We start from the raw sequence: 23,224 nt of genomic DNA on the forward strand, positions 1-23,224 counted from the left end.
CTACCTGGTTAAATAAAGGTGTTCTCAACTAACCTACCTGGTTAAATAAAGGTGTTCTCAACTGGCCTACCTGGTTAAATAAAGGTGTTCTCAACTAGCCTACCTGTGACTTAAATAAAGGTGTTCTCAACTAACCTACCTGGTTAAATAACTAAAGGTGTTCTCAACTAGCCTACCTGGTTAAATAAAGGTGTTCTCAACTAGCCTACCCGGTTAAATATAGGTGTTCTCAGTGACTAACCTACCTGTGTTAAATAAAGGTGTTCTCAAGGCCTAGTCTACCTGGTGAAATAAAGGTGTTCTCAACTAGCCTACCTGGTTAACTTAGTGTTCTCAACTAGCCTACCTGGTTAAATAAAGGTGTTCTCAACTTAGCCTGACCTGGTTAAATAAAGGTGTTCTCAACTAGCCTACCTGGTTAAATAAAGGTGTTCTCAAGGCCTACCTGGTTAAATAAGGGTGTTCTCAACTGGCCTACCTGGTTAAATAAAGGTGTTCTCAACTAACCTACCTGGTTAAATAAAGTGTTCTCAAGGCCTACCTGGTTAAATAAAGGTGACTCTCAACTGGCCTACCTGTGTCTAAATTAGTGTTCTAAGGCCTATTAGTGTTGACTTAGTGTTCTAACTGGCCTACCTGGTTAAATAAAGGTGTTCTCAACTGGCCTACCTGGTTGACTTAGTGTTCTCAACTGGCCTACCTGTGTTAACTTAGTGACTCTAAGGCCGTATTAGTGTCTGACCTGGTTAAATATTAGTGTTCTCAACTTGTGACCTAAGGCCTGGTTAAATAAAGTGTTCTCAACTAGCCTACCTGGTTAACTTAGTGTTCTCAACTGGCCTACCTGGTTAAATAAAGGTGTTCTCAACTGGCCTACCTGGTTAAATAAAGTGACTCTCAAGGCCTACCTGGTTAAATAAAGGTGTTCTCAACTGGCCTACCTGTGTCTGAATAAAGGTGTTCTAAGGCCTATTGTGTTGACTTAGTGTTCTCAACTGGCCTACCTGGTTAAATAAAGGTGACTCTCAACTAGCCTACCTGGTTAAATAAAGGTGTTCTCAACTAGGCCTACCTGGTTAAATAAAGGTGTTCTCAACTAGTGCCTACCTGGTTAAATAAAGGTGAAATAAAAATAAAAATAAGGGGTAAAAATAAAAGTCCCGTGACTGCCTTTAAAAAGCAACAAATCTTTGAAAATGGCCTATGTGGCATCGATAGTGAGTCAGGCGTTATTCTAGCGTCTGAAAATTGACTACAAGGCGTAACTAGAATACATTTGTTTTTGATTTGACGATGTACATTTGCTGCAGTGACAGGTCAAAACACCTTGATTGGCTGACGTTGTTTTCTTGGGCAATTTTACGTGTGATTTGGGGGAAAAAAATACCAAAATATCTTAAGATTCATTCTTGGCTGACCATTTTGAGGTAACGCTGATATGCAGTGCTTGATGGCTGACCAGGTCAAACATCATGACCCGTGATACACCACCTACAACACTGAAATCTTTATTAAAATGTTTATGAGCAACGTGCCAGGTCGGCATGACCAGCGGCTCTTTAAACCAGGTATGAGGTAGTGACCTGACTTAGTGACTCTAAGGCCGTATTAGTGTCTGACTTAGTGACTCTAAGGCCGTATTAGGTCTGAGGTAACGTGACCTCGTGTGATTGGCTGACCAGTGTCTGACTTAGTGACTCTAAGGCCGTATTAGTGCTGACCTTAGTGACTCTAAGACCAGGTCTTAGTGTCTGACCTTAGTGACTCTAAGGCCGTACCAGGTCTGACTTAGTGACTCTAAGGCGTATTAGTGTCTGACTTGAGGTAAGTGACTCTAAGGCCGTACCAGGTGTCTGACTTAGTGATTCTAAGGCCAGGTATTAGTGTCTGACTTAGTGACTGGCTAAGGTCTGAGGTAAGTGTCTGACTTAGTGACTCTACCAGGTCCGTATTAGTGTCTGACTTAGTGACTCTAAGGCCGTATGAGTGGCTGACCAGGTCTGAGGGTATTAGTGTCTGACTTAGTGACTCTAAGGCCAGGTCTTAGTGTCTGACCTTAGTGACTCTAAGGCCAGGTCTTAGTGTCTGACTTAGTGACTGGCTGACCAGGTCCGTAACGCTGACCTAGTGTCTGACTTAGTGACTCTAAGGCCGTGACCTTAGTGTCTGACTTAGTGACTCAGGTTAAGGCCGACCTGCGTGTCTGACTTAGTGACTCTAAGGTCCGTACGCTTAGTGTCTGACCAGGTCTGACCTGCTTAGTGACTCTTTAAGGCCGTACCAGTGTCTGACTTAGTGACTCTTTAAGGCTGACCAGGTCTGACTTAGTGACTCGAGGACGGGCTGGCCAGGTATTAACGCTGACCTGCGTAGTGACGGGGCTACCAGGTCTTAGTGTCTGCCTTAGTGACTCTTAAGGTCCGTATTAGTGACCTGCTTAGTGACTCTAAGGCCGTACCAGTGTCTGACTTAGTGACTCTAAGGCCGTGTGAGTGTCTGCCTTAGTGACTCTAAGGCCGTACCAGGTCTGCCTTAGTGACTCTTTAAGGCTGACCAGGTCTGACTTAGTGACTCTAAGGCCGTATGAGTGTCTGACCTTAGTGACTCTGGCCGTATTAGTGTCTGACTTAGTGACCAGGTCCGTATTAGTGTCTGACTTAGTGACCAGGTCTGAGGTAAGTGTCTGACTTAGTGACTCTAAGGCCGTATTAGTGTCTGACTTAGTGACTCTTGAAGGCTGTACCAGTGTCTGACTTAGTGACTCTTTAAGGCCGTATTAGTGTCTGACTTAGTGACTCTTTAAGGCCGTATTAGTGTCTGACTTAGTGACTCTAAGGCCGTATTAGTGTCTGACCTTAGTGACTCTTTAAGCTGCCGTATTAGTGTCTGACTTAGTGACTCTACCAGGTCCGTATTAGTGTCTGACTTAGTGACTCTAAGGCCGTATTAGTGTCTGACTTGGCTGACTCTCTAGGTAGGCTGCGTATTAGTGTCTGACTTAGTGACTCTCTAAGGCTGACCAGTGTCTGACTTAGTGACTTTAAGGCCGTATTAGTGTCTGACCAGGGGTAACACTGAGCAGTGACTTGTGTATCCCCAGTCCCTTGCAGTGAACAGAGATTCTCCCCTGTAGAAGGTCACACTGACCTCTGTGATCTGGCTGACCAGGTCCGAGGTAAAGCTGACCTGCGTGTGATTGGCTGACCAGGTCTGAGGTAACGCTGACCTGCGTGTGATTGGCTGACCAGGTCTGAGGTAACGCTGACCTGCGTGTAACACTGACCTGCGTGTGATGGGCTGACCAGGTCTGAGGTAACACTGACCTGCGTGTGATTGGCTGACCAGGTCTGAGGTAACGCTGACCTGCGTGTGATTGGCTGACCAGGTCTGAGGTAACGCTGACCTGCGTGTGATTGGCTGACCAGGTCTGAGGTAACGCTGACCTGCGTGTGATTGGCTGACCAGGTCTGAGGTAACGCTGACCTGCGTGTGATTGGCTGACCAGGTCTGAGGTAACGCTGACCTGCGTGTGATTGGCTGACCAGGTCTGAGGTAACGCTGACCTGCGTGTGATTGGCTGACCAGGTCTGAGGTAACACTGACCTGCGTGTGATTGGCAGACCAGGTCTGAGGTAACGCTGACCTGCGTGTGATTGGCTGACCAGGTCTGAGGTAACACTGACCTGCGTGTGATTGGCTGACCAGGTCTGAGGTAACGCTGACCTGCGTGTGATTGGCTGACCAGGTCTGAGGTAACACTGACCTGCGTGTGATTGGCTGACCAGGTCTGAGGTAACACTGACCTGCGTGTGATTGGCAGACCAGGTCTGAGGTAACACTGCGTTAACCTGACCTGCGTGTGATTGGCAGACCAGGTCTGGAGGTAACACTGACCTGTGTGTGACGGGCTGACCAGGTCTGAGGTAACACTGACCTGTGTGTGACGGGCTGACCAGGTCTGAGGTAACGCTGACCTGCGTGTGATTGGCAGACCAGGTCTGAGGTAACACTGACCTGCGTGTGATTGTCTAACCAGGTCTGGAGGTAACACTGACCTGTGTTATGGCTGACCAGGTCTGAGGTAACACTGACCTGCGTGTGATTGGCGATAAGACCAGGTCTGGAGGTAACACTATGTTACCTGCGTGTGATTGGCTGACCAGGTCTGAGGTAACGCTGACCTGCGTGCTGAAATGTCTGACCAGGTCACAGGTTAAAAGTCGAGGGAAAGAACAGCACTGGCCATGTCAACCACTGTTATGGCGGGCCCTGGTCCAACGTTCAGAACTATAGTGGGAACATCATGGACGACATGTAGAGATACAGGGTCTTCAGAAAGTATTCAAACCCTTATTCCACATGTTGTTGTGTTACAGCCAATATAAAATGGAATAAATTCATCCATTTTTTTGTGTGTCACTGGCCTAACACACACACACACACAAACACACACACACACACAATACCCTATAATGTCAAAGTGGAATTATGTTATTAGAAAAAAATCATTAAAAAAATGATAAGCTGAAATGTCTTGAGTCGATAAGTATTCAACCACTATGTTATGGCTGAAATGTCTTGAGTCGATAAGTATTCAACCACTATGTTATGGCTGAAATGTCTTGAGTCGATAAGTATTCAAACACTATGTTATGGCTGAAATGTCTTGAGTCGTATTCATCCACTATGTTAGTGAAATTCATCCACTATGTTATGGCTGAAATGTCTTGAGTCGATAAGTATTCAACCACTATGTTATGGCTGAAATGTCTTGAAAGTCGATAAGTATTCATCCACTATGTTATGGCTGAAATGTCTTGAGTCGATAAGTATTCAACCACTATGTTATGGCTGAAATGTCTTGAGTCGATAAGTATTCATCCACTATGTTATGGCTGAAATGTCTTGAGTCGATAAGTATTCAAACACTATGTTATGGCTGAAATGTCTTGAGTCGATAAGTATTCAACCACTATGTTATGGCTGAAATGTCTTGAGTCGATAAGTATTCATCCACTATGTTATGGCTGAAATGTCTTGAGTCGATAAGTATTCAACCACTATGTTATGGCTGAAATGTCTTGAGTCGATAAGTATTCATCCACTATGTTATGGCTGAAATGTCTTGAGTCGATAAGTATTCAACCACTATGTTATGGCTGAAATGTCTTGAGTCGATAAGTATTCATCCACTATGTTATGGCTGAAATGTCTTGAGTCGATAAGTATTCATCCACTATGTTATGGCTGAAATGTCTTGAGTCGATAAGTATTCATCCACTATGTTATGGCTGAAATGTCTTGAGTCGATAAGTATTCATCCACTATGTTATGGCAAACTTGAGGATAAATTCATCCACGTTCAGGAGTCAGAATGTGCTTTCATGAGTCCCATAATAAGTTGCATGGACTCACTCTGTGTGCGATAATAGTGTTTAACATGATTTTTGAATGACTCTCTCATTTCTGTACCTCTACACATACAGATAACCGTAAGGTCACTCAGTCGAGCCGTGAATTTCAAACACAGATTCAACCACAAAGACAAAAGGGAGGTTTTCCACTGCCTCAGAAAGGACACCTATTGGTAGATGGGTACACATAAGAAGCAGACATTGAATATCCCTTTGTGAAGTTATTAATTACACTTTGGATGGTGTATCAATACACCCAGTCACTACAAAGATACAGGCGTCCTTCCTAACTCAGTTGCCGGAGAGGAAGGAAACTGCTCAGGGATCATGAGGCCAATGGTGTCTTTAAAACAGTTACATAGTTTAATGGCTGTGATAGTAAACTGAGGATGGATCAACAACATTGTAGTTACTCCACAATGCTAACATAAATGACAGAGTGAAAGAAGGAAGCCTGTACAGAATAAAAATATTCCAAAACATGCTTCCTGTTTGCAACAAGGAACTAAAGTAAATCTGCAAAGAAATGCAACTTTATGTCCTGAATACAAAGCGATATATTTGGGGCAAATCCAACACATCACCGAGTACCACTCTTCATATTTTCAAGCATGGTGGTGACTGCATCATGTTATGGGTATGCTTGTCAAAGAAACGGAATAGAGCTAAGCACAGGTAAAATCCTAGAGGAAAACCTGGTTCAGTCTGTTTTCCAACAGACACTGGGAGGCAAATGCACCTTTCAGCAGGACAATAACCACATAAACACAAGACCAAATCTACACTGTAGTTGCTTACCAAGACTACACTGAACGTTTCTGAGTGGCCGTGTTACAGTTTTGACTTATCTATGGCAATATTTGAAAATGGCTGTCTAGCAATGATCAACAACCAACTTGATAGAGCTTGAAGAATTCTTTAAAGAATAATGTGCAAATACTGTACAATCCAGGTGTGCAAAGCTCTTAGAGACTTACCCAGAAAGACGCACAGCTCTTAAGAGACTTACCCAGAAAGACTCACAGCTCTTAGAGACTTACCCAGAAAGACGCACAGCTGTAATATCTGCTAAAGGTGATTTTAACATGTATTGACTCAGGGGTGTGAATACTTATGTAAATTCGCTATTTCTGAATTTAATTTTCAATACATTTGCTAACATTTCTAAAAACATGTTTTCACATTGTCATTATGGGGTATTGTAATGTCATTATGGGGTATTGTAATGTCATTATGGGGTATTGTGATATCATTATGGGGCATTGTAATGTCATTATGGGGTATTGTGATGTCATTATGGGGTATTGTGATGTCATTATGGGGTGTTGTGATGCCATTATGGGGTATTGTGATATCATTATGGGGTATTGTGATATCTTTATGGGGTATTGTGATATCTTTATGGGGTATTGTGATATCATTATGGGGTATTGTGATATCATTATGGGGTATTGTGATATCTTTATGGGGTATTGTGATATCATTATGGGGTATTGTGATATCTTTATGGGGTATTGTGATATCTTTATGGGGTATTGTGATATCATTATGGGGTATTGTGATATCTTTATGGGGTATTGTGATATCTTTATGGGGTATTGTGATATCTTTATGGGGTATTGTGATATCTTTATGGGGTATTGTGATATCATTATGGGGTATTGTGATATCTTTATGGGGTATTGTGATATCTTTATGGGGTATTGTGATATCATTATGGGGTATTGTGATATCTTTATGGGGTATTGTGATATCTTTATGGGGTATTGTGATATCTTTATGGGGTATTGTGATATCATTATGGGGTATTGTGATATCTTTATGGGGTATTGTGATATCATTATGGGGTATTGTGATATCTTTATGGGGTATTGTGATATCTTTATGGGGTATTGTGATATCTTGATGGGGTATTGTGTGTTGGTGGGTGAGAAACAAAATATATTTAATCAATTTTGAATTCAGGCTGTAGCACAACAAAATGTGGAATAAGTCAAGGTGTATGAATACTTTCTGAAGGCACTGTATATCCATAACTAAACATAACGTATGACTCTCAGGATGCAATTCTCTGACAGACCTCTCGGAGGCGCTGTTGCCCATGAAGGTCCCGAACTGCGAGGCGTAGGTGTGTTCGAAGAGCAGAACCAGGAAGTGTTGTGAGAACTGGAAGGAGCAGGGGAACTGGCGGAGGATCTGCCACACACAGTCGAGGAAGAGCAGGAACACCGGGGCTTCACAACGAGGCTTACTGTTACTGTAGGCTGACTGGGAACAACGCTGCTGGAACGGATGGCCCGCCTAGAGGGAGATATAACCAATAAACACATTACTAAACTTAGAATCAGCTATTAGAGAGAGTTCCAGAACCCACTGGATTCTCTAACTCAGCTATTAGAGAGAGTTCCAGAACCCACTGGATTCTCTAACTCAGCTATTAGAGAGAGTTCCAGAACCCACTGGATTCTCTAACTCAGCTATTAGAGAGAGTACCAGAACCCACTGGATTCTCTAACTCAGCTATTAGAGAGAGTACCAGAACCCACTGGATTCTCTAACTCAGCTATTAGAGAGAGTTCCAGAACCCACTGGATTCTCTAACTCAGCTATTAGAGAGAGTACCAGAACCCACTGGATTCTCTAACTCAGCTATTAGAGAGAGTTCCAGAACCCACTGGATTCTCTAACTCAGCTATTAGAGAGAGTACCAGAACCCACTGGATTCTCTAACTCAGCTATTAGAGAGAGTACCAGAACCCACTGGATTCTCTAACTCAGCTATTAGAGAGAGTACCAGAACCCACTGGATTCTCTAACTCAGCTATTAGAGAGAGTACCAGAACCCACTGGATTCTCTAACTCAGCTATTAGAGAGAGTACCAGAACCCACTGGATTCTCTAACTCAGCTATTAGAGAGAGCACCAGAACCCACTGGATTCTCTAACTCCGCTATTAGATTTTTTCATTTATATATATTTTTTATTTCACCTTTATTTAACCAGGTAGGCCAGTTGAGAACACCTTTATTTAACCAGGTAGGCCAGTTGAGAACAACTTTATTTAACCAGGTAGGGCAAGTTGAGAACAAGTTCTCATTTACAATTGCGACCTGGCCAAGAAAAAGCAAAGCAGTTCGACAGATACAACGACACAGAGTTACACAGATGTGTTTCCACACGGCCGTGGGGTGAGACAGGGATGCAGCACAAGCCCCACCCTCTTCAACATAAATACAGTGAATTCGGAAAGTATTCAGACCTTGACTTTTTCCACATTTTCTTACGTTACAGCTTTATTCTAAAATAGATTTGTTTTTTTCCTCAATCGACAAACAATAACCCATAATGAAAGCGAAAACATGTTTTCAGAAATGTATAAAAAAGTTAAACTGACATATCACATTTAAATAAGAATTCAGACCCTTTACTCAGTACTTTGTTGAAGCACCTTTGGCAGAGATTCCAGCCTCAAGTCTTCTTGGGTTTGACGCTACCAGCTTGGCACACCTGTACTTTGGCAGTTTCTCCCATTCTTCTCTGCAGATCTTCTCAAGCTCTGTCAGGTTGGATGGGGAGTGTCACTGCACAGCTATTTTCAGGTCTCTCCAGAGATGTTAGATTGGGTTCAAGTCCGGGCTCTGGCCGGGCCACTCAAGGACATTCAGAGACTTGTACCGAAGCCACTCCTGCGTTGGAAGTATATATATATTTTTTCATATAAATTTGCCAGAAGTTCTAAAAAGCTGTTTCCGCTTTGTCTTTATGGGGTTTTGTGTGTAGATTGATGAGGATTATTTTTCTTCACCCATTTAAGAATAAGGATGAATTGGCGAAAGGCACTAGAACAGTCAGCAGCACCTGGCCTCACCCTACTAGCAGCACCTGGCCTCACCCTACTAGCAGCACCTGGCCTCACCCTACTAGCAGCACCTGGCCTCACCCTACTAGCAGCACCTGGCCTCACCCTACTAGCAGCACCTGGCCTCACCCTACTAGCAGCACCTGGCCTCACCCTACTAGCAGCACCTGGCCTCACCCTACTAGCAGCACCTGGCCTCACCCTACTAGCAGCACCTGGCCTCACCCTACTAGCAGCACCTGGCCTCACCCTACTAGCAGCACCTGGCCTCACCCTACTAGCAGCACCTGGCCTCACCCTATTAGAATCTGAAGTCAAATGTCTCCTGTTTGCAGATTAATCTGGTGTTTCTGTCCCCAACCAAAGAGGGTCTACAGCAGCACCTAGATCTTCTGCACAGATTCTGACAGACCTGGGCCCAGACAGTAAATCTCAGTAAGACAAAAATGATGGAGTCCCATCATCAGTTCAGGCTCAGGGTGTGTGTGTGTGGTGTGTGTGTTACCTGCAGCCACTCTCTCTCCACTAAAGCTTGGAATCCTTGAACCCATGGTCCTGCAGGCTGGGTCCAGGATGATCTGAGCCAGAGACGTCACCTGTAGGGTCGAGTCTGTCCCCTCTGTCCCGTGCACAAGTACTGACGCACCCTCCCTGAGACAGACAGACGCGAGAAGGATAAAAGTTTGAGTTTAACTTAAAGAGAGACAGAGATAGATAGATAGCTATAGAGGTTATCTACCTGTCGATGCACTGAGCAGCCAGACAGGCAGTCGTGAGGATCTCCTTGACGTGAGTCTGCCAATTAGAAGCCTCTAGTTTACTGAGCCAGCGGTCCATACTGTGGCTCTGGTCATTACAGGCTTCTACCAGCTTTATCAGGCTCTCCTGGAGGATACTGGACCTGGGTGGGGGGAGAGGAGAGGTTATAATAGACTTCAACCAGCTTTATCAGGCACTCCTGGAGGATACTGGACCTGGGTGTGGGGGGTTGTAACAGACTTCTTCCAGCTTTATCAGGCTCTCCTGGAGGATACTGAACCTGGGGGGGTTATAACAGACTTCTACCAGCTTTACCAGGCTCTCCTGGAGGATCCAGGGGGGAGAGGTTATCAGGCTCTCCACTTTACATAATTTGGGTTAGGGTTAGGGTTAATTTTCATAATTTGGTTTGATTGATATACTTGGATGTGTAGTGTCAGCATACTGTCAGTAGATGTGGATAGAAAACACACAATCATGTCTGTGAGTATAACAGAACTTATTTGGCAGGCAAAACCCAGAGGACAAACGGTTCTGATTTTTTATTTATTTTTTAGGTCACTTTTCATTTCAAATGAATTTTCATTGGGAATCCAGGATTTCTAAATCGACTTTCCTGCAGTTCCTATCACTTCCACTAGATGTCAACAGTCTTTAGAAAATGGTTGAGGTTTTTCCTTTTGAGAAATGAAGAAGTAACACTGTTCAGAACGAGGCTCCAGTCTAGTCACACCTAAAGTTGTATTAGGAAAGTAGTCAAAACAAATCCAATTGTATTTGTCACATACACATGTTTAGCAGATGTTAATGGTCACATGTTTAGCAGATGTTAGTGGTCACATGGTTAGCAGATGTTAGTGGTCACATGGTTAGCAGATGTTAGTGGTCACATACACATGGTTAGCAGATGTTATTGGTCACATGGTTAGCAGATGTTATTGGTCACATACACATGTTTAGCAGATGTTATTGGTCACATGGTTAGCAGATGTTAGTGGTCACATGTTTAGCAGATGTTATTGGTCACATACACATGTTTAGCAGATGTTATTTGTCACATACACATGGTTAGCAGATGTTATTGGTCACATGTTTAGCAGATGTTAGTGGTCACATGTTTAGCAGATGTTAATGGTCACATACACATGTTTAGCAGATGTTAGTGGTCACATGTTTAGCAGATGTTAATGGTCACATACACATGTTTAGCAGATGTTAGTGGTCACATGTTTAGCAGATGTTAATGGTCACATACACATGTTTAGCAGATGTTAGTGGTCACATACACATGTTTATCAGATGTTATTGGTCACATACACATGGTTAGCAGATGTTATTGGTCACATGGTTAGCAGATGTTAATGGTCACATACACATGTTTAGCAGATGTTAGTGGTCACATGTTTAGCAGATGTTAATGGTCACATACACATGTTTAGCAGATGTTAGTGGTCACATACACATGGTTAGCAGATGTTATTGGTCACATGGTTAGCAGATGTTAATGGTCACATACACATGTTTAGCAGATGTTAGTGGTCACATGTTTAGCAGATGTTAATGGTCACATACACATGTTTAGCAGATGTTAGTGGTCACATGTTTAGCAGATGTTAATGGTCACATACACATGTTTAGCAGATGTTAGTGGTCACATGTTTAGCAGATGTTAATGGTCACATACACATGTTTAGCAGATGTTAGTGGTCACATACACATGTTTATCAGATGTTAATGCTCACATACACATGTTTATCAGATGTTAGTGGTCACATACACAGGTTAGCAGATGTTATTGGTCACATGGTTAGCAGATGTTAATGGTCACATACACATGTTTAGCAGATGTTAGTGGTCACATGTTTAGCAGATGTTAATGGTCACATACACATGTTTAGCAGATGTTAGTGGTCACATACACATGGTTAGCAGATGTTATTGGTCACATGGTTAGCAGATGTTAATGGTCACATACACATGTTTAGCAGATGTTAGTGGTCACATGTTTAGCAGATGTTAATGGTCACATACACATGTTTAGCAGATGTTAGTGGTCACATGTTTAGCAGATGTTAATGGTCACATACACATGTTTAGCAGATGTTAGTGGTCACATGTTTAGCAGATGTTAATGGTCACATACACATGTTTAGCAGATGTTAGTGGTCACATACACATGTTTATCAGATGTTAATGGTCACATACACATGTTTATCAGATGTTAGTGGTCACATACACATGGTTAGCAGATGTTATTGGTCACATGGTTAGCAGATGTTAATGGTCACATACACATGTTTAGCAGATGTTAGTGGTCACATGTTTAGCAGATGTTAATGGTCACATGGTTAGCAGATGTTAATGGTCACATACACATGGTTAGCAGATGTTAGTGGTCACATGGTTAGCAGATGTTAATGGTCACATACACATGTTTAGCAGATGTTAATGGTCACATGGTTAGCAGATGTTAGTGGTCACATGGTTAGCAGATGTTAATGGTCACATGGTTAGCAGATGTTAGTGGTCACATACACATGGTTAGCAGATGTTAGTGGTCACATGGTTAGCAGATGTTAGTGGTCACATGGTTAGCAGATGTTAGTGGTCACATGGTTAGCAGATGTTAATGGTCACATGGTTAGCAGATGTTAATGGTCACATACACATGTTTAGCAGATGTTAATGGTCACATACACATGGTTAGCAGATGTTAATGGTCACATGGATAGCAGATGTTAGTGGTCACATGGTTAGCAGATGTTAATGGTCACATACACATGTTTAGCAGATGTTAATGGTCACATACACATGTTTAGCAGATGTTAGTGGTCACATACACATGTTTAGCAGATGTTAATGGTCACATGGTTAGCAGATGTTAGTGGTCACATGGTTAGCAGATGTTAGTGGTCACATACACATGTTTAGCAGATGTTAATGGTCACATACACATGTTTAGCAGATGTTAATGGTCACATACACATGTTTAGCAGATGTTAATGGTCACATACACATGTTTAGCAGATGTTAGTGGTCACATACACATGTTTAGCAGATGTTAATGGTCACATACACATGTTTAGCAGATGTTAATGGTCACATACACATGTTTAGCAGATGTTAGTGGTCACATACACATGTTTAGCAGATGTTAATGGTCACATACACATGTTTAGCAGATGTTAGTGGTCACATACACATGTTTAGCAGATGTTAATGGTCACATACACATGTTTAGCAGATGTTAATGGTCACATACACATGTTTAGCAGATGTTAATGGTCACATACACATGTTTAGCAGATGTTAATGGTCACATACACATGTTTAGCAGATGTTAATGGTCACATACACATGTTTAGCAGATGTTAGTGCGAGTGTAGCGAAATGCTTGTGCTTCTAGATCCGACAATGCAGTAATAACCGACAAGTAATCTAACTAACAATTCCAAAACTACTACCGTATAGACACAATTGTAAGGGGATAAAGAATATGTACATAAAGATATATGAATGAGTGATGGTACAGAGCAGCATAGGCAAGATACAGTAGATGGTATTGAGTACAGTATATACATATGAGATGAGTATGTAAACAAAGTGGCATAGTTCAAGTGGCTAGTGATACATGTATTACATAAGGATGCAGTAGATGATATAGAGTACAGTATATACGTATACATATGAGATGAATAATGTAGGGTATGTAAACATATTAGGTAGCATTGTTTAAAGTGGCAAGTGATATATTTTACATCATTTCCCATCAATTCCCATTATTAAAGTGGCTGGAGTTGAGTCAGTGTGTTGGCAGCAGCCACTCACTGTTAGTGGTGGCTGTTTAACAGTCTGATGGCCTTGAGATAGAAGCTGTTTTTCAGTCTCTCGGTCCCAGCTTTGATGCACCTGTACTGACCTCGCCTTCTGGATTATAGCGGGGTGAACAGGCAGTGGCTCGGGTGGTTGTTGTCCTTGATGATCTTTATGGCCTTCCTGTAACATCGGGTGGTGTAGGTGTCCTGAGGGCAGGTAGTTTGCCCCCGGTGATGCGTTGTGCAGACCTCACTACCCTCTGGAGGGCCTTACGGTTGTGGGCGGAGCAGTTGCCGTACCAGGCGGTGATACAGCCCGACAGGATGCTCTCGATTGTGCATCTGTAGAAGCTTGTGAGTGCTTTTGGTGACAAGCCAAATTTCTTCAGCCTCCTGAGGTTGAAGAGGCGCTGCTGCGCCTTCTTCACGATGCTGTCTGTGTGGGTGGACCAATTCAGTTTGTCTGTGATGTGTACGCCGAGGAACTTAAAACTTACTACCCTCTCCACTAGTGTTCCATCGATGTGGATAGGGGGGTGTTCCCTCTGCTGTTTCCTAAAGACCACAATCATCTCCTTAGTTTTGTTGACGTTGAGTGTGAGGTTATTTTCCTGACACCACACTCCGAGGGCCCTCACCTCCTCCCTGTAGGCCGTCTCGTCGTTGTTGGTAATCAAGCCTACCACTGTTGTGTCGTCCGCAAACTTGATGATTGAGTTGGAGGCGTGCGTGGCCACGCAGTCGTGGGTGAACAGGGAGTACAGGAGAGGGCTCAGAACTCACCCTTGTGGGGCCCCAGTGTTGAGGATCAGTGGGGTGGAGATGTTGTTGCCTACCCTAACCACCTGGGGGCGGCCCGTCAGGAAGTCCAGTACCCAGTTGGCCCTCTTGAAGCATGTGGGAACAACAGACTGGGATAGGGATTGATTGAATATGTCCGTAAACACACCAGCCATCTGGTCTGTACATGCTCTGAGGGCGCGGCTGGGGATGCCGTCAGGGCCTGCAGCGTTGCGAGGGTTGACACGTTTAAATGTTTTCCTCACGTCGGCTGCAGTGAAGGAGAGTCTGCATGTTTTAGTTGCGGGCAGTGTCAGTGGCACTGTATTGTCCTCAAAGCGGGTAAAAAAGTAATTTAGTCTGCCTGGGAGCAAGACATCCTGGTCCGTGACGGTGCTGGTTTTTTTTTTTGTAATCCGTGATTGACTGTAGACCCTGCCACATACCTCTTGTGTCTGAGCCGTTGAATTGAGATTCTACTTTGTCTCTATACTGACGCTTAGCTTGTTTGATTGCCTTATCGGAGGGAATAGTTACACTGTTTGTATTCGGTCATGTTTCCAGTCACCTTGCCCTGATTAAAAGCAGTGGTTCGCGCTTTCAGTTTCACGCAAATGCTGCCAACAATCCACGGTTTCTGGTTTGGGAATGTTTTAATCGTTGCTATGGGAACGACATCTTCAACGCATGTTCTATTGAACTCGCACACCGAATTCGTCAATGTTGTCGTCTGATGCAATACGGAACATATCCCAGTCCACGTGATGGAAGCAGTCTTGAAGCGTGGAATCAGATTGGTCGGACCAGCGTTGAACAGACCTCAGCTCAGGGAGCTTCTTGTTTTAGTTTCTGTCTGTAGGCAGGGATCAACAAAATGGGAGTCGCGGTCAGCTTTTCCGAAAGGAGGGCGGGGCAGGGCCTTATATGCGTCGCGGAAGTTAGAGTAACAATGATCCAAGGTTTTACCAGCCCTGGTTGCGCAATCGATATGCTGATAAAATTTAGGGAGTCTTGTTTTCAGATTAGCCTTGTTAAAATCCCCAGCTACAATGAATACAGCCTCCGGATATATGGATTCCAGTTTGCAAAGAGTCAAATAAAGTTTGTTCAGAGCCATCGATGTGTCTGCTTGGGGGGCTGTGATTATAATCGAAGAGAATTCCCTTGGTAGATAATGCGGTCTACATTTGATTGTGAGGAATTCTAAATCAGGTGAACAGAAGGACTTGAGTTCCTGTATGTTGTTGTGGCCACACAACGTCACGTTAACCATAAAGCATAATTTCTTTGAATTTGGCGTTCTGCATTTCAAGTGGCTTTTGGCCAGCGTCCACCATATCCAAGAGAGGTTAAGCTACATTTGTTATAACGTGGACAGTTTAACACTTTTCGGGGGGATGCTTGATTCTTTTCATTGCTTTACTGGAAAGCTTAGAATAAGTAGACATGCTCATGTTATTTATGTTAGTGCAGGGTGAGCTGCACACAGTAGACTGTCTACTAGGGCACACCGCGTCAGTTCTGACAGTATACATCTGGTTCATAGGTACATGATTACTGCTGTGGGATCAGCAAAGGCATTCAGGGAAATAAGAGGGACATAAATTAGCTTACTTACATTTTGTGTACCAACGTCCCTGGGATAATGTACATTTACTGAAGCATTATGATGACTCAGAGACACAATGGTAGGGATTAACTGAGCTGGATTTGGGTCATTGATAAGTCATTGTCTCAACAGCCTTATAACGCTGTGAAAGGATCCAGGAACCCAAATTATTGATGTCCTGATGCAGGTTTATAATGTTTAGGATCAGATTATTGATGTCCTGATGCAGGTTTATAATGTTTAGGATCAGATTATTGATGTCCTGATACAGGTTTATAATGTTTAGGATCAGATTATTGATGTCCTGATGCAGGTTTATAATGTTTAGGATCAGTTTATTGATGTCCTGATGCAGGTTATTGATGTCCTGATGCAGGTTTATAATGTTTAGGATCAGTTTATTGATGTCCTGATGCAGGTTTATAATGTTTAGGATCAGTTTATTGATGTCCTGATACAGATTTATAATGTTTAGGATCAGATTATTGATGTCCTGATGCAGGTTATTGATGTCCTGATGCAGGTTTATAATGTTTAGGATCAGTTTATTGATGTCCTGATGCAGGTTTATAATGTTTGGGAGTAGCTTGTTGATGTCCTGATGCAGGTTTATAATGTTAGAGAGCAGATTATTGATGTCCTGATACAGGTTTATAATGTTAGGGAGCAGGTTATTGATGTCCTGATGCAGGTTTATAATGTTAGAGAGCAGATTATTGATGTCCTGATACAGGTTTATAATGTTAGGGAGCAGGTTATTGATGTCCTGATGCAGGTTTATAATGTCTGGGAGTAGCTTGTTGATGGTCTGTACTCGTGCTCCTGGATAGCACAACGTACTCCAGGGACTGAGACATTTCTCACCATTGAACTGTCCAATACAGCAGCAGGAGAAGGGAACGGAGAAATCCGCCCATTCCTACCACTTACACAATTATTTGAACCTTTCCACGGGCCCACGAGAAGCAGGATAGAGTGCGCCCCCGTTGCTCCCGGCGATAGGTCCACACCTCCCACAGCAGGCAGTGCCCGGTCAGATCCAAAGAGAGGGGAAGGAGTCGAACTCGGCGACAAAGCTGCTGCTGGCGTCAGAACCGCCATCGCAGACACAGGCAATTCCATCGATGATGGCGCCGGTAGATCAGGCACCAATGGGAGCGAAGCTATTCCTTATATCAATCTTTTTCACCTACTTCACTACAAGATGGATGAGAAGAAGCAGATGGAGAAGACTTCCTTGGCAGCCTAGTTCCAGGTAGCAAAGACCATTCCGATAAGGACAGATGACGAGATGGGGAAACATCATCCATCAGCCCCGAGTGGCGTCCAGCCATCATCCATCAGCCCCGAGTGGCGTCCAGCCATCATCCATCAGCCCCGAGTGGCGTCCAGCCATCATCCATCAGCCCCGAGTGGCGTCCAGCCATCATCCATCAGCCCCGAGTGGCGTCCAGCCATCATCCATCAGCCCCGAGTGGCGTCCAGCCATCATCCATCAGCCCCGAGTGGCGTCCAGCCATCATCCATCAGCCCCGAGTGGCGTCCAGCCATCATCCATCAGCCCGAGTGGCGTCCAGCCATCATCCATCAGCCCTGAGTGGCGTCCAGCCATCATCCATCAGCCCCGAGTGGCGTCCAGCCATCATCCATCAGCCCCGAGTGGCGTCCAGCCATCATCCATCAGCCCCGAGTGGGGCTAACCATGTTTATGTGACTAATAACATCTGCTAACCATGTGTATGTGACTAATAACATCTGCTAACCATGTTTATGACCAATAACATCTGCTAACCATGTGTATGTGACCATTAACATCTGCTAACCATGTGACCATTAACATCTGCTAACCATGTGACCATTAACATCTGCTAACCATGTGACCATTAACATCTACTAACCATGTGACCATTAACATCTACTAACCATGTGACCATTAACATCTACTAACCATGTGATCAATAACATCTACTAACCATGTGACCATTAACATCTACTAACCATGTGACCATTAACATCTACTAACCATGTGACCAATAACATCTACTGACCATGTGACTAATAACATCTGCTAACCATGTTTATGTGACCGATAACATCTGCTAACCATGTTTATGTGATAAATAACATATGCTAACCATGTGTATGTGACAAATAACATCTGCTAACCATGTGTATGTGACCATTAACATCTGCTAACCATGTGACCAATAACATCTACTAACCATGTGACCATTAACATCTACTAACCATGTGTATGTGACTATTAACATCTACTAACCATGTGACTAATAACATCTGCTAACCATGTTTATGTGACCGATAACATCTGCTAACCATGTTTATGTGATAAATAACATCTGCTGACCATGTGTATGTGACCATTAACATCTGCTAACCATGTGTATGTGACTAATAACATCTGCTAACCATGTGTATGTGACTAATAACATCTGCTAACCATGTGTATGTGACCAATAACATCTACTAACCATGTGTATGTGACCAATAACATCTGCTAACCATGTGTATGTGACCAATAACATCTGCTAACCATGTGACCATTAACATCTACTAACATCTACTAACCATGTGACCAATAACATCTGCTAACCATGTGACCAATAACATCTACTAACCATGTGACCAATAACATCTACTAACCATGTGTATGTGACCAATAACATCTACTGACCATGTGTATGTGACTATTAACATCTACTAACCATGTGACTAATAACATCTGCTAACCATGTTTATGTGACCAATAACATCTGCTGACCATGTGTATGTGACCAATAACATCTACTGACCATGTGTATGTGACTATTAACATCTACTAACTATGTGACCAATAACATCTACTAACCATGTGTATGTGACCAATAACATCTGCTGACCATGTGACCATTAACATCTACTAGCCATGTGACCATTAACATCTATGTGACCAATAACATCTACTGACCATGTGTATGTGACTAATAACATCTGCTAAACATGTGACCAATAACATCTGCTAACCATGTGTATGTGACTAATAACATCTACTAACCATGTGACTAATAACATCTGCTAACCATGTTTATGTGACCAATAACATCTGCTAACCATGTGTATGTGACCTAATAACATCTGCTAACCATGTGTATGTGACTAATAACATCTGCTAACCATGTTTATGTGATCAATAACATCTGCTAACCATGTGTATGTGACAAATAACATCTGCTAACCATGTGTATGTGACCATTAACATCTGCTAAACATGTGACCATTAACATCTGCTAACCATGTGATCAATAACATATACTAACCATGTGACCATTAACATATACTAACCATGTGACCATTAACATATACTAACCATGTGACCATTAACATCTGCTAACCATGTGACCATTAACATCTACTAACCGTGTGACCATTAACATCTGCTAACCATGTGACCATTAACATCTGCTAACCATGTGACCATTAACATCTACTAACCATGTGACCATTAACATCTACTAACCATGTGACCATTAACATCTACTAACCATGTGACCATTAACATCTACTAACCATGTGTATGTGACCAATAACATCTGCTGACCATGTGACCAATAACATCTACTAACCATGTGACCAATAACATCTGCTAACCATGTGACCAATAACATCTACTAACCATGTGACCAATAACATCTGCTAACCATGTGACCAATAACATCTGCTAACCATGTGACCAATAACATCTGCTAACCATGTGACCAATAACATCTACTAACCATGTGACCATTCACATCTACTAACCATGTGTATGTGACCAATAACATCTGCTAACCATGTTTGTGACCAATAACATCTGCTAACCATGTGTATGTGACCAATAACATCTGCTAACCATGTGTATGTGACAAATAACATCTGCTAACCATGTGTATGTGACTAATAACATCTGCTAACCATGTTTATGTGACCAATAACATCTGCTAACCATGTTTGTGACCAATAACAAATGCTAACCATATGTATGTGACTAATAACATCTGCTAACCATGTGTATGTGACCAATAACATCTGCTAACCATGTGTATGTGACCAATAACATCTGCTAACCATGTTTATGTGACCATTAACATCTGCTAACCATGTGACCAATAACATCTATGTGACCATTAACATCTGCTAACCATGTGATAAATAACATCTGCTAACCATGTGTATGTGACTAATAACATCTACTAACCATGTGACCAATAACATCTACTAACCATGTGACCAATAACATCTACTAACCATGTGACCAATAACATCTACTAACCATGTGTATGTGACCAATAACATCTGCTAACCATGTTTATGTGATAAATAACATCTGCTAACCATGTGTATGTGACAAATAACATCTGCTAACCATGTGTATGTGACCATTAACATCTGCTAACCATGTGACCAATAACATCTACTAACCATGTGTATGTGACTATTAACATCTACTAACCATGTGACTAATAACATCTACTAACCATGTGACCATTAACATCTACTAACCATGTGTATGTGACTATTAACATCTACTAACCATGTGACTAATAACATCTGCTAACCATGTTTATGTGACCGATAACATCTGCTAACCATGTTTATGTGATAAATATCATCTGCTAATCATGTGTATGTGACAAATAACATCTGCTAACCATGTGTATGTGACCAATAACATCTGCTAACCATGTGACCATTAACATCTGCTAACCATGTGATCAATAACATCTGCTAACCATGTGACCATTAACATCTACTAACCATGTGACCATTAACATCTACTAACCATGTGTATGTGACCAATAACATCTGCTGACCATGTGACCAATAACATCTACTAACCATGTGACCATTAACATCTACTAACCATGTGTATGTGACCAATAACATCTGCTAACCATGTTTGTGACCAATAACATCTGCTAACCATGTGTATGTGACCAATAACATCTGCTAACCATGTGTATGTGACCAATAACATCTGCTAACCATGTGTATGTGACCAATAACATCTGCTAACCATGTGTATGTGACCAATAACATCTGCTAACCATGTGTATGTGACCAATAACATCTGCTAACCATGTGTATGTGACCAATAACATCTGCTAAACATGTGTATGTGACCAATAACATCTGCTAACCATGTGTATGTGACTAATGACATCTGCTAACCATATGTATGTGACTAATAACATCTGCTAACCATGTTTATGTGACCAATAACATCTGCGAACCATGTTTGTGACCAATAACATCTGCTAACCATGTTTGTGACCAATAACATCTGCTAACCATGTGTATGTGACTAATAACATCTGCTAACCATGTGTATGTGACCAATAACATCTGCTAACCATGTGTATGTGACCAATAACATCTGCTAACCATGTGTATGTGACCAATAACATCTGCTAACCATGTTTATGTGACCAATAACATCTGCGAACCATGTTTGTGACCAATAACATCTGCTAACCATGTTTGTGACCAATAACATCTGCTAACCATGTGTATGTGACTAATAACATCTGCTAACCATGTGTATGTGACCAATAACATATGCTAACCATGTGTATGTGACCAATAACATCTGCGGACCATGTTTGTGACCAATAACATCTGCTAACCATGTTTGTGACCAATAACATCTGCTAACCATGTGTATGTGACTAATAACATCTGCTAACCATGTGTATGTGACTAATAACATCTGCTAACCATGTGTATGTGACCAATAACATCTGCTAACCATGTGTATGTGACTAATAACATCTGCTAACCATGTGTATGTGACTAATAACATCTGCTAACCATGTGTATGTGACCAATAACATCTGCTAACCATGTGTATGTGACCAATAACATCTGCTAACCATGTTTATGTGACCAATAACATCTGCTAACCATGTGTATGTGACCATTAACATCTGCTGACCATGTGACCAATAACATCTGCTGACCATGTGACCAATAACATCTACTAACCATGTGACCATTAACATCTACTAACCATGTGTATGTGACCAATAACATCTGCTGACCATGTGACCAATAACATCTGCTGACCATGTGACCAATAACATCTGCTGACCATGTTTGTGACCAATAACATCTGCTAACCATGTGTATGTGACCAATAACATCTGCTAACCATGTGTATGTGACCAATAACATCTGCTAACCATGTGTATGTGACCAATAACATCTGCTAACCATGTGTATGTGACAAATAACATCTGCTAACCATGTGTATGTGACCAATAACATCTGCTAACCATGTGTATGTGACTAATAACATCTGCTAACCATGTTTGTGACCAATAACATCTGCTAACCATGTGTATGTGACAAATAACATCTGCTAACCATGTGTATGTGACTAATAACATCTGCTAACCATGTTTATGTGACCAATAACATCTGCTAACCATGTTTGTGACCAATAACATCTGCTAACCATGTTTGTGACCAATAACATCTGCTAACCATGTGTATGTGACCAATAACATCTGCTAACCATGTGTATGTGACCAATAACATCTGCTAACCATGTGTATGTGACCAATAACATCTGCTAACCATGTTTATGTGACCAATAACATCTGCTAACCATGTGATCAATAACATCTGCTAACCATGTGTATGTGACTAATAACATCTACTAACCATGTGACCAATAACATCTACTAACCATGTGACCATTAACATCTACTAACCATGTGTATGTGACCAATAACATCTACTGACCATGTGACTAATAACATCTGCTAAACATGTGACCAATAACATCTGCTAACCATGTGTATGTGACTATTAACATCTACTAACCATGTGACTAATAACATCTGCTAACCATGTTTATGTGACCAATAACATCTGCTAACCATGTTTATGTGATAAATAACATCTGCTAACCATGTGTATGTGACCATTAACATCTGCTAACCATGTAACC

At 42.2% G+C, this 23,224-nt stretch overlaps 1 protein-coding gene across 1 annotated transcript in view; it reads right to left on the reverse strand.

Annotated features, from left to right (window-relative positions):
* The window catches only part of LOC127909564 (myotubularin-related protein 9-like), a 57,491-nt gene that overhangs the window by 15,519 nt on the left and 18,748 nt on the right, over window positions 1-23,224 (reverse strand). The window contains 4 exon segments of the mRNA XM_052471649.1: window positions 7,495-7,715; window positions 9,779-9,820; window positions 9,822-9,924; window positions 10,013-10,174. Coding sequence (XP_052327609.1) covers window positions 7,495-7,715; window positions 9,779-9,820; window positions 9,822-9,924; window positions 10,013-10,174 — 528 coding nt within the window.

This window comes from Oncorhynchus keta, chromosome 19 (genome assembly GCF_023373465.1).
Source record: "Oncorhynchus keta strain PuntledgeMale-10-30-2019 chromosome 19, Oket_V2, whole genome shotgun sequence".
In the NCBI taxonomy this organism is placed as follows: domain Eukaryota; kingdom Metazoa; phylum Chordata; class Actinopteri; order Salmoniformes; family Salmonidae; genus Oncorhynchus; species Oncorhynchus keta.